This window comes from Magallana gigas, chromosome 9, assembly GCF_963853765.1.
Source record: "Magallana gigas chromosome 9, xbMagGiga1.1, whole genome shotgun sequence".
NCBI classification, from domain to species: domain Eukaryota; kingdom Metazoa; phylum Mollusca; class Bivalvia; order Ostreida; family Ostreidae; genus Magallana; species Magallana gigas.
This window is the reverse complement of record NC_088861.1, coordinates 6,663,940-6,677,837: the sequence shown is the minus strand read 5'-3', so window position 1 is coordinate 6,677,837 and position 13,898 is coordinate 6,663,940. Positions and strand designations below refer to the sequence as shown.

The window sequence follows — 13,898 nt, the reverse complement described above, 5'->3', positions numbered from 1 at the left end:
CCAATAGTACGTTAGACCATGATGATTTTTTCGTGTAGTCCGTTATCTCTTTTAAAGTTGATGAAGATTTCGACCAATTGATAAACGGGCCCGGGGCGTGTAGATTTCAGTCCTGTCAGTTTGTACAGAGCGATGAATAACACTTGCAGTCAATTTTCGTAAGAGATAGAGGGAATCAGACTCGGTGGATGTAACCATAAAAATTTACATTAACTGGACCAATGTCAGGATCGCGCTATAAGGTTTTCCCTTTGAACCCACAGATTAGCACCATTATTAGATATACGAGTATAGAATGTGGATGGACACCCGCAAGTTCTCGACAGAAAAAAAAATTTGGTTCGTCTTTATTGGATTTGATCACGTCACGACCAAAATTATCACCTCATAATACTCAAAGAATGATTCCTTATTCCTTATATATTGTCTATCCAGGAAGTGTGAGCTTTACCTCTACAGAGCAACACTTCATAACTGTGATCAGATGCAGATTCCGGTATCCTGTGCAGATTTAGGGGGTGTGTAGCACTGCACGAAAAGTCGCGTTTAATATAATTTCATAGATTCGTTTACCAAATTATATTTCTTGTTTTTAATATAATTGTTTTATAACGTTATATTATATGCAAAATATAATGTCATTTACTTGATTGGATTTTATAATAAAGTATAATTAGATTTAATGCGATATACAACAAGAATAATGTAGTTTAATAGAAAAAATTATACGTTTCGTTGAAGAAAATTGACATTCATACGTAAATACATTTATACATAAAGTTTAATAATGTTTCTGGTATTCAGGAAATATATATGATAATTGATGTGTCAATAATATGTTATTTTATACAAAATAAAATGTTGTTTACGTACTCATTATTGCAAATACACAAAATCGTCTATATGTATCAAAGTATCTGTCAGTGATATTATGTTCTGATTTAATCATGGGAGGGGTTCGAGACGGTAAACACAAAACATCCTAATGATTATTTTTTCAGACACGTATAAGTAGATTAGATACAATATACAAAAAAGAATAATAAAGTTTAATAGAAAAAATATATAACTATGATAATTTTAGTTTGATCTTTATATGTAAATTTGCTTATACTTGAAGTTTAACTAAGTTTGATTTGCATTAAATATACGTGATAATTAATGTGCCATTAATACATCTTTCATTTAGAATAAAATATTGTTTATACACTGATACAAACAGACAAAATATTATAAAGCATCCAATATTATTATATGCTGCAGCTCTGAACTTGGCGTGGAAGGGGTTTGGAACGAGAAAAAAATCCACTAAATTAATCACTTCAAGGAAATATTTGATTTGTAGTAAAAAAAAAAAAAACAACTCACAAAGCAAATAAAAAATATTTGACTATAACAATTGATTCAGGATGAGAGAGAGAGAGAGAGAGAGAGAGAGAGAGAGAGAGAGAGAGAGAGAGAGAGAGAGAGAGAGAGAGAGAGAGTTTGTTTAACCTCTACGCGCATGCGAATCAAATTAACGAGGCCGAGTACAGAACGAGTACGCACGCTTTCGCGCAGCGTTTCATTTGTATTGTGACGTCATCTTCTTGCTTAGTTGACGCCATGGCGTGATAGTTTCAACTGTAGATATTCAGCGAAAATTGTTGAAAATATCTCGTCTGATGCGTAAAAATAATGTTATATTGTGGAATAAACATAAATGTCTCGAAGTATAAGCTATTGGTCGAAAACGTGAAGAGGGTTCAGCAAGCCTAGCCCTCTGTCACGTTTTCTTAACCCGCCTAAATATAGCTTAATTCATACATTTCATACAGTAACCATGTATTTTATATTAATGACCCTTTATATGTGAAGTTATATATTTTTTTTTTTACTTAAATATGTCTGAATGTTTTAATAATACTATATAGACCACCTTTTTCGCCTTTGTCATATAAAAAATAGCCATTATCTGACGAATCTGGGAAATTGGGCATACAAAAATCAACTTTGATAAGACCCCTGGAACAAACCGGGAGGTAAAAGGTTTTTTTTATTTGACCATTTGATGCCCTTTAGCAATAACTTTAATATGTAGAACAGAAAAAGAAATCCCTAGGGCAGAAGTTTTGAAAAAATGTAAAAAATTTGCAAAATTGATACATTTCAAGCAAAATCCCATAGGGTCCTATGTTAAAGATTAACAAACTTTGAGATGACCCCCTAAACAAACGGTGTGGTAAATGTCTTATTTTTTAATCTTAAAATAATAATTATATCAGTAGAAATTCATGTAAAAAGTTTCATCCAAAAATCTAGGGCAGAACAAATTAGACCCGGCCTCGTTAAGCCAATCAAAAATCGAGAGGATTCTGAACCCGCCAAGCTGCGATGGAGATAACATGTCGGATTCGAGTGAAGTAGCGAAGTAGATCTATCAGAATTTAGTGCTCTTGGACGGATGAATCATCAGATTCGTACATCGACGAAATCTTTAGGAAAACATCCATTGTCAAGACTATTGTCAAGTGCCGAAAGGGAAGAAAAAGTCACCACCATGTCAAGCAGGTAGAGCGCTCGTGAGAAACAAGATGGCGAAACAGTCCCACAACGTCAGTCCTTTGCCTCAACTTCTGTTCTTACATGTAACAGCACCTTGGAGATAGGTTCGCCGGCCAGTAGTACCAGTTGCTTAATAGGTATGGTGGTGATTACGGTATCGATAAACAAGCGTCCCATTAACACATGCTCTTGTAATTTTATAGTTACTTCCCCTTGTGAACATGATTATTTCCCTTGTAAGAAGTACAGTCAACTCGTAACCAAACTGATTTGTAATCAAATAGTCGGATAGTCCAAGTGGAAAATAACTTCAAATTACATGATTATGCCCACAGTCATAACTTTTTGATATTGATATTCATTTAAATAAATATTGTTGGGTATGTCATATTATCAAATTACCATATTATCTACCGGTATAAGTATTTGTACTCACAGATGCTTGGGGACGGGACTCCCAACCCCCATATTCACAAGTTATTTTTCACCATTTGACACCTTATGAAATTAAAGAGACCATCATTTCCAGCCGGTCAGTCCTTTTTCAGTTATGAGCCCATCCTATGATATCGCGGTAGTTATATTATTTTGTTAAAAAATCTATCAATACGAAAATATTTCCAGAAACTAATGTTATGTGAGTTTATATACCTCAGTAATGTTTAACGTGTCTGTTTTCAATGTCTAAAAATATTCCGACGTCAAATGTCAATTTCAGCGCGTGCTACTATAAGTAAACAGAAATACCGCGATACCATAGAACCAGCGATATGATAGAAACAAGTATAAATAATTTAAGGATTTCCTAGCGAGGTGTCACATTTAACAAGATGGTGTCTGCTGACATTGCAAATTCTTTGCTTTTTATACCAGGGGTATATATTTTATTTCTACATAGCTTTTGCGTTAATTGTGTTTTTTAAATGTAGCATAAATCAACATATAGTTAAAAATAAATGATAAAAAAATAACTCGAGAATGGAGGGGGGGGGGGGCAATGATTAAACACACAAGTTTCAAATTTAATCAATGTTGATTATAATTTGTCCCAAGTTATTGCTTCCATCACTTTTTGATGATTTTTTATAAAAAATACACCTACACTCAAATAGAAGTACAGTTGAAATCGATGAAATGGAAAATATATCCAAGATATCTCCATTCAATGACACATCATTTTTCACTCATAAAAGTTCACAGGAAGGTAAATAAATTTCTTACGGAATTTTATAATAGGAAATGTCTGCATCTTTTCACCATCTGGAAATCACTTGGAATATATACCTTGCACAATTTTTCGTTATCCAGGCTATTTCATGGCTGGTGCAATGAAAAATCCCCATAGATTATTTTGAGTTGTATATTGAGATCTGAAGGGGCAAAAGCCAAAGGGGTGTTTCAAAACAGATAATCTGAAGATATTTCATATCTATTTTGAGGATGAACATAATTTGAGCACATAGGTATTTATGATTATCAAAATATCAAGAAAAAGTGAACGAGGGACAGAGTGTAGTTACCCATTATAGTCACAATCTGTGACCTATTGATTAAGAGTCGGCTTGGGTATACGAGTCGGTTTGGGTACGACTTGACTTGATTCCCCTTAGAGGCCTAGAATAACTCTTCAATGCCTGTATTTTGATTTATTTTCACTATTTTGATGAATAGGACCAGCATTGTGGCCACTTTTCAAGTTGAGAAAGATTGAGTTTCAGCAGGAAAAAATCTTGGAGGGGCAGAAGGAAATCATCGCTAAATACTCTCTGAAAGTAATCCATCGCAAAAGAAAGGAAATAAGAAAGTTAAAATATGTGTACCCAGCCAAGAACATGTAAGTATATTTGATGTCAATAAAATATTGGTCTGATTTGCTATATTTTAACATATAACCGCAAAAAAATATAGGGATGGGACAATACACCAGTGCATCATGGTATATACTTTGACAATATTTGGATCGATACATTTACCATTAAAACAACGATACCGTAGCGAACTTTTTTTTTATTTTCATAAAATATCCGAGCTTCATATACCAGCTATTTTAAGTCCGCGCGCCTAATATGAAAGTACAAAGATCAGGGCTCTACATTAACTTTTTTTCCTACTTGTCCATTCGGACAAGTGACCAAAACATTTACTTGTCCGAACTTCAACTTCACTTGTCCGAAAAAATTTCAATATTAAAGATCAAATATTGTCAACTTGAGAACTACAGTACTCTATTACTAAAATAAAATCATTTATTGATTAATACTCTAGCTATAATTAATAACCTGACTTTTTAAATGGAAACTTAAAGTGTCTTTCCTATAATTATGTACATGTATTTGTTCTATATAACATTAAACATGATTTGTCAGCTGTAGCTTTGTCATGGCAAATTACAAGACATCTTAAATTTAGCATCAGGTTTAAAAATACATGTAACTGTTATATTGATTTCTCAGCTGTTTTTTAAACTAAACATGGAATGCCATCATAGTCTATCAATGATGAATGAAACCTAAAATAAGTTACATTTCTTTCCATAATCCTTTATCTTTGCTACCTTTTCTTCCTTTCTTTTTCTTAACATATGTGTTTGGTACTTTGTAAGAACTAAGATCCACACCTTGAAAGTTGTTTGAAATTAGTGAACTTCAATCCCGATCAAGAGTAACTCAATTGCATTGCAATTTGATGTCGGGATCGAAATTCAAAATAACTAATCAATAAACTTATAACGAGACTACAGATAAACTTATCACAAAACTTTCTTTTTTTTTTAAATGTTGGAGACTTCTTACTATAAAAAATGCACTTGTCCAGTCGGACAAGTGGCCAGCAATATTCACTTGTCCGCATATTTTTTAAACTGGTACCGGACAAGCGGACAAGCGTTAATGTCGAGCCCTGAAGATGGCAGAAAACCTCGTAAAGTTGTCAAATCGAAGCTAAATCTGGAGTGTGGAAAACTTTCGAATTACTTGTTTATGAAAAGTAGTGAATACAAGACGAAAGTAATTTGTAAATTGTTCAGCGTTCATTTTAAACATAATGAAATCACTTTGGACATGTGGTAATACATAGACAGATTCAATAAATTGTAAGCCCTTATTCATGTTTTCATTAAGTTGCAATGTATCGTGTTTACAAAGCTTTGGCTAAAATAAATAAAAGAATTGGGTGATAAAGCCTTTCATTTTTGTTGTACACCTGATTTCCACACCTAAAACTCATGATGTTCTGTATACCTTACTGATTTTTTTTTTTTGCATGTTTGAATGTAATATTGCTGAGACATAACATACATATATTTGATAAGCATAAATGTTGTGATTGGCTTGTATATTAATATATATTCAATCATTTGTACACATCTAAAATTTTTGTTAATTGTATTATACAGGCTTATACTGTAATGTACATGTGGAGCGTACTGAGAGGAGTTATCTCAATATCAGCAACTATATAATTGTATGGCCTTGGTATGATATTTTGTGAATGCATACTTTCAGATTGCTGTGCATGATGGATACTCCCATGGAATTTCTCTAGGATTGTAGTGAAAAATGAAATCTGATGATGGGAACCAAATATTGAAGTAAAACTTTTTAAAGAATTAATAACTTAGACCACACCAATAAAAATTTTTGTTTGCAGGGTTCGACACTAACCTTAGTCAGCTAGTCACAGACTAATAGATTTTCATGCGGATTAACAAAATTTCTGTCTAGTCAGTCCGGTCAAACTAATAAAAAGTTTTGCTTAATAAATGTGTAAATTAACAATGTGTGATTGTCGACATTTTAATGGAAAACCCTGACTGTATTTTTATTATCTAGCATACGATACATTGCAGTGATTATAGAGTTACCGAGCAAAACAACAGAGGTATGCAGGATATTATGGGTGACTTGATTATTTCTTTGTCGTAAGGGGATGTCCGAGAAAATTAATAGGTTACAAGTGCACGTGTTCACAACAACAGCTTCGAAAGGGACGCTTATGTGTTTTTAAAAAATATAGGTGAAACGAATCTCCTGTGAGTTGTTTAATTTAAATGAATTGTTTTACGTTAAATAATTTGTGAATAATTGCTTATTATTTTAAACAGATTTTTAAAGAACTTAGACAATGAAAAGAACAAGGTAGCTCATAGCCTGGATCTAATTTGCATAGATCTATTTATAACATTTGTAATGGCGGCATACACCTAGTACACAGAGATAGTGAATACGCAGCTCATTGCTATGTACTGCATAGCACAATACAACTAAACATGTGCAACACCTGTAAGAAAAACATTATAGTGTATATTATGCACCCCTTTCTTACAAATGCTATTTAAAAACTCCATACTATATATAAGGCAAATACGGTAATGCTTTTTAATTTATTTCTGACGGGCACATAAAATTGCCTGCGGACTAGTTAAAATGAACAGGCACTAGTCCGGCTGGACTAATGCATCAAACAGTTAGTGTCGAACCCTGTGTTTGTCAGATCCCGCGCTCTTGTATTTAAATAAAACTTTACAAATAATATTCTAATTTTTGTTGCAATGTTATATTTTAGATGCAATAAACAGATATTTCCTGTCTATGCAAGATAAAGGAAGGAGAGAGTCGATTCTTTCAAGAAAGGAATGGATCTGTATCAAAGGAAACAAGGGTATGCCCAATTATATGCACTGCATGTTTTGCGAGTCTAGACCATACATATGTTCAAATGTCCCTGTTTACAACTGCCAAAATCATGAACTTGTATTGAAGTTCTAATTTATGCTGTATTATATACAGTGACTGTTCTATTGATTTAACTTACCTTTTAAGATTAATAAGGAGTTTTGATGTATAAATCGCATTTGCAGATAAGGCAAGAATTAACAGAAATGTAAATACTTGTTATTATGCCCCCTTCAGACAAGGGAGGGAATACTACATTGCTGTTGTTGATCGGCCGGTCCACCAACAATTTCCTTTAACGCAGAGGTTGCTCCTATTGATATGAAATTTGACACACAGATTCATCATAATAATATTTTGGTCAAGTTTGATTTAGAGTCTAATTGAGCAATTTTTGACAGAGTTATGTCCCTTGGATATGGGAAAATCCCAATTATTTGCTTTTTCGTTCATTTCTTTGTAGAGGTCTCCAAGGAAGAAGGGGACAATTGTGTTTCACAAATATCTCTCACAAATATATTTTTTTTAAATATATAGTCTCATAACTGCAATAGTGTGTGCAGACAAATTTTCATGATGCACAAACGCCTGTTACTCCTCTTTCAAAAAACAATGATTTAATGCTTAAATAAATTGTCTGAGGAATTTAAAAGAAAAGCCTGAACATTTTACAATGTTGGCTTTTTAAAGACAATATGTTTGTATAAACGTGTATTTATGTGTGTATATATGTTGTAGAAAATGGAAGTTATACTATAGACAGGCTGTCAGGCTGTATTTAAACAAAAGACCTCCTGGGATGAGGAGAAAAAGAAACAAGTAGAACCTGTATTTCTTGTCGAGTACTTGATGATGTCATCAAAATATGAAAATGATTGGGAAGATGACACAATATATGAAATCACATCTCTAAAGTGGCGCTCTGACGAATGTTTAATTGGACACCAAAAGTTCTGCTCTGAAATCCAAATATTCAAAAAGGCAAAGTATAAGACGTATAAGGACCAACAATGAATCATCTAGAGACAAACCAGGACATACATCAAATGAACAGAAATGGGCCATTTGAGATTTTTGAAAGAGTTGCAACTGTCGTGTATAATTAGCTCACCTGAGCTGAAAGTTATTATATGGTTTTACTGATATGCAAGCATTTTGACATATACATTCAATTTGTTGATTGTATAAAATTGTTAACTCCGTCCCATGGACAATTTTTAAAGAGTTGTTTAACACTTCTTGAGAACTGCAAAGCTCAATATGTGATATGACTGTAAAATCATTGCAAAATAGCTTGATGTATTGTTGTAGTATGATGAACCTAAAAATATGCTGGGTATTTTTTTAAATACAGGATCTGATATTACTTGTGTAACTCATACTGTTATATAAAAGAATATTCATTGTGTATTTTTTTAATGTTGATTAAATTTGGCCATTATGATTTTCAATTTTTGTCATATTGGCATGTAACCAAGTCATACTTTTTTTATCTCAATTTATTTACAAATATGTTTAAGTTTATTTCCAGTAATTAGTGCATACATCTCTATAGCATAATAGAACTGAAGACAATAGGAAGTTATTTATTTTAAAGGGAGCTCTGTTGGCAGTTAGTTGCAGATCTTGATACCCAAGTAAGAGAAAGGTGGCGTCTCTGACCGATACTTTTGCTCTTGCTTGTGGGCGAGTGAGGCTTCCCTGTCAAAGGCTTGTATAAGTTTAAAATCATAGATCAAATTATAAACTAAACACATATATGAGTGTTATAAAGTGGTTATTTTAATGAATATTTTATCATAATTTGTTTCTTTTGTTCTAAGTAAAGAGTTAAAGACTAGATTTTTGATTATTTATTGAGTAGAGAGTAGTTTTTATGGACATCTAGGCAGTTATACAGGACTTTTTGTATGTATATCTTTCAGAGCTTGTTCCTGAAACTTGGGCGTAGACTAGAGAATTTACGGAAAAAATACAATTTTTATCTCAAGTTATTTTAATCTACATATTTGTACAAGTTTCACTTATATAATTAATTAGCTCTATAGTGAACAAAATTTGTTGTTAAAAATATACAGGAGACAATGCAAGAGTATTTTGAAAGGGCTTTGCTGGCAGTAAGTTGCAGATCTTGATACCCAAGTAAGAGAAAGGTGGTGTCTCTGACCGATCCTTTTGCTCTTGCTTGTGGGCGAGTGAGGCTTCCCTGTCAGTTTCTTACAGATGCAAGGAATAAACAAACAAGACTTGATAAGACATTTCTGAGTAAAATAATGGGGAACTGTTTTCTTTTTATGATAAGTAAGATTGAGTTGAATATTTATAGTGGCATAACTATATTTTACATTCTGTACATGCATATGCCAGGTCTTATTTCAGACCTTAATAGGATAGACTAGAAGAATTTTTATTGAAAGTGAATTTTAAGCAGGAGACAATGAAAGAGTATTTTGAAAGGGCTTTGCTGGCAGTAAGTTGCAGATCTTGATACCCAAGTAAGAGAAAGGTGGTGTCTCAGACCGATCCTTTTGCTCTTGCTTGTGGGCGAGTGAGGCTTCCCTGTCAGTTTCTTACAGATGCAAGAAATAAACAAGACTTGATAAGACACTTCTGAGTAAAATATTGGGGAAACTGTTTTCTTTTTATGATAAGTAAGATTGAGTTGAATTTTTATAGTGTCATAACTTTTTTTAAATTTTGAACATGCATATGCTTGATCTTATTCCAGACCTTATTAGGATAGACTAGAAGAATTTTATTGAATTTCCATGATTTAAATTTACCATTTCGCCAAATTTTGATAATCAATTATTGTTTGCATTGGAAGTTTGTGTAAATTAAAATTACTTTATATATGTTCCAAAATGTTAACTGAATAGTCTGGTCCTTAGAAATGTATTTTTCTTTTCTGTATAATAAATTTTCAATATTATAATGTAAAACCTAAGGAATTTTTTTAAAAATCACATGAAGTGTTTAAATTAGAGATTAGAGATGCACATGTACATCCTATTATTGAACAATTTGTTCATTCAATTTAGTATAATTTGGTATTTGTATGCATCATATATATAAATATATAGGGTTTTTTTCAACGCTATTACATATATTATGATTGTTAATATATATCTTCTCTGAAGTGGTTTTCATGGAAACTCTTATCTATTTGCAGTTATGAACTATAGAGTATGTATGTAGTATGTATGTTTCTATGAAAACATGCTATTTTCAAAATACATGTACTAGGAAAGAGAATTTGTGTGTGCGAGTGTATGTATTTTAGTGACCAGTAAATAAGTAAAAAACTTTGATTACTTCAGTATTGTCAACTTTCAACAATTGCTTTTCTTTATCCACATGCATTATATAGAAAAACTGACTTTGTGTTGTAATTTATGTTGTATATGAAAATACGCAAGTTAAGCTAGAATTTGTTATTTGCAGACCATGCAGCAATTTTGATGGGTCTGTTTCAGTTGTGTTTTTTTCCCCTACTAGTCCATATAGATTCCATTATTTCCATTTAATGTGTATTAGCCTGCATTTGCTTAAGTCAAATGTGCATTTCACAATTCCAAATTTGGACATTTTACCTAAGTGTTTTTTAAGAACTATATCAGCAATTGTATTGGCATCCATTCCATATGTATCTGATCATGACGTACGTATATATTGTAATTTTCTAAATTGTAACTTTTATGCTTAAAACTTTGAAATGTTTTGCTCTGTAAGAATACATGTATTTATTTTTTTACATCATTGAGACTTTAACATGCAATAAAATCGAATCTTAAGTGGACTTGTGTGTGATTTTAATTTCCAAAAATGATAGCAAAAACAATTTCAAAGAATACAACTGGATGTTTGAAGTTATATAAAGATGTATGCGGTGGTATAATTATTTAATTAAACGAAAATAATAATGACGTAAAATATATACAATTCTAGTTTATATTGGCAGGTTTAATCAAAATATTATCGTCGCATAAACAAGAGGTATAATGTAAGTTGATAAAAGCGTTTATATGAATGTTTTAGGAAGTTTAAGATATCCGTATATAATTTAATTTTTGTAAGTTTTATAATGTAAAATGTAAATTAAACGAGAACAAATAATGAATTAAAATTCAACATTAAATTTTATTAACCAAACAAATTTAATATATCCATTAAACTTAATTTTTTGAGCATGTTTAATGAAAATTATACGTTTTATATACAAGAGGTATAATGTTAGTTTACGGAACACTTAAATCTGTACGTATGAGTAAGTTTACAATTTTTCCGACATTATTAAATTTGTTCTTTTACGGAATCCAGTAAACTCATATTAAATGCTAATTATTTTTAAACGTTTTCGGGCACACAATATGTAATACTACATACTTAAATTTTAAATAATCGTAACGTTTAAATTGCATTTAAGGTGAAATTAAACGCGACTTTTCGTGCAGTGTAGGGTTGGATCCCTTAATTTTGAAGTTTTGTCACCCCTACCCCAGAGAGAGAGAGAGAGAGAGAGAGAGAGAGAGAGAGAGAGAGAGAGAGATGCGTGGATCCAGAACATTTAACGAGGGGGGGGGGGGGGTGGAGGGATCCATTGTAATATTTGCGTTTTAATTTGAGGGGGGGGGGGGGGGTCAAGGCCAACTTCTGTAATTTCGCTGTAAATGTAAAAGGTTTTCTGAGGGAGGGATTCGACCCCTCGATCCGTGAACACTACAAATTCGCGAATGTAGGGAAATAGAACTGCATGCCGGAGTTTAGAAGTGCACAGTATTCTAGCACAGATATTACATGCTCAACTTTTTAGCATAAATTTATATTTATAAAAAGAGTCACGATGGAAATCTCTAACATTTTATTATCGGGATCTGAACAATTATTAACAAATATGAACATGTATGCTTTGGTATAGAAAATCACAGATCTACTTAATTATAGTGCATTATGACATATTACAGCACTGCGTCACTTTTTCACATGGAATATTATATATAAAATTGTACACAGACCTGTTTAATCTCAAGCATTTACATATAAAACACAAGCACAATCGACGGAAAGGCAATATACAAAAAGACTGAAGGTACGGAACATCAACACAATATACTGGTATATAAGGTAAATAATTAGATACATAGCAGTTTTAAACTGCAAAAGAGGAGCAACACTTTATGCTGATGGTTAGTTTACATTACAAGCGTAAGCTTCTTGTCTTTAGTCAATACCATGTGGTTTAGGGATTTGTGGAAATCCGTTTATTTCTTGGACTCGGGGGTCTTGGGGGCCATAATGGCGACATGGCCCTTGGGGTCACGGACACACTTGATATTCTTGTAGTCCACACCCTGGGGTACGGTAAACTCCCTCCTGAATGAACGAGACACCTTGACCCCGCCCTCCTCACGTGAGTGGTCAGCAGACACGGACACCACATTCCCTCGCCGTTTGACGGTAATGTGGTCAGGCTCAAACACAGACAGGTCCAGTTTGGTCTCAAACGGTTTCGAACTCTCAACCAGTTGCATGTCTTCTTTCTTGCCGTCCGTAATGGCGGGGACGCTCTCAATTTTTAGCTCAGTTTCCACGTCGTCCTCATTTCGCAGAAGTGGCGCCTCTACGAGATAAGTATTGTCATTCACGAACCTGCAATTCACCTTACTTCCGTCAACTCCCTCGGGAATTTTAACGCATCTCTTGACTTCACGCACCTCGCCATTTTCGTCGTTCCCCACGGCGTGATGGGCGTGAATACGAACGCACCCGTCATCTACCGTGACTTTGACTTCCTCGGGTTTGAAGTTTTCCAGCTGAATTGCGTGGCTCCATTTCCCGGACACGTTAACTGGTCTGCGAGACGACATCAATTCATCATTCAGCATGTACGATAGCATGTCCCGGAGGGGCGTGGCGGCCGTTGGGTAGAAGGGGGAAACTGGCCGGTAGTCGTAGTAAATAGGAATCAAAGCCATTGTAGCCTCGTTCAATTTTCGCTTTCGTCCGCTTGGTTTGGATGTGCGTATGTATAGCAATATCAACGAATGGTGTCGGCTAGGTTTATATAGAAAGTTGAATTTTCTAGAAAACTCTGGAGATCTTTTATGTCTCGTCGCACATTGAACTGTGTTATAAATAGATAATTACGTAAAAAGGGGATTCTAGAATAATAAAGATTATTCGTCGATTTACGAGTAAAATTAAGTAATATGAATGCATATATAGATACACCAGCGCAGATCCAGGTATTTTCCGGTTGCAACCCAGGTTTAAAATTTTGGTTTAAAAAAAAATGTCTAAAATCTGATTAAAATCGATCCTCGATCCGCTCATTGTTCCTATTGACGCCACCCGAGGTCAACGTATGTTTGTAGAACTTATCTTAAAATATCTTTGTATATACTAGTATACATTACATTGTAAACGCAAATTATTATTTTGCTAGTACTTAATTATAATTCTACTACAGTTATTGCCAAGATCAAAGAGATGCCGCGGACATTATTCTCCAATATACCACGAACGTCATCAGTAAATTATCAGATCAGAAATACCTATTTGTCTCGCACTGATCATGGAAGTACCACTTCAAACCGTAAAAAGTTTTAAAACCATGTCAATTTCACGTGTTAGTTCCAGTCAAAACAATGTGTATTGCCTCAAATCTTTATTCTTAAGAGA

The 13,898-nt window shown here is 33.4% G+C and overlaps 1 protein-coding gene and 1 long non-coding RNA gene across 2 annotated transcripts; one reads left to right on the top strand and one right to left on the bottom strand.

The window, feature by feature from the left end:
- The first annotated feature begins 2,333 nt into the window (after positions 1 to 2,333).
- LOC117691290 (uncharacterized) lies at positions 2,334 to 8,603 on the top strand. Its single transcript, XR_010709292.1, has 5 exons — positions 2,334 to 2,681; positions 4,216 to 4,378; positions 6,048 to 6,133; positions 7,108 to 7,203; positions 7,956 to 8,603. It is a non-coding gene; the product is annotated as an uncharacterized lncRNA (long non-coding RNA).
- A 3,458-nt stretch (positions 8,604 to 12,061) lies between these two features.
- On the bottom strand, positions 12,062 to 13,268 carry LOC117691913 (alpha-crystallin A chain-like). Its single transcript, XM_034478830.2, has one exon. The coding sequence runs from the start codon at positions 13,190 to 13,192 to the stop codon at positions 12,479 to 12,481; it is 714 nt and encodes a 237-aa protein (XP_034334721.2). The 5' UTR covers positions 13,193 to 13,268; the 3' UTR covers positions 12,062 to 12,478.
- Positions 13,269 to 13,898: the final 630 nt, after the last annotated feature.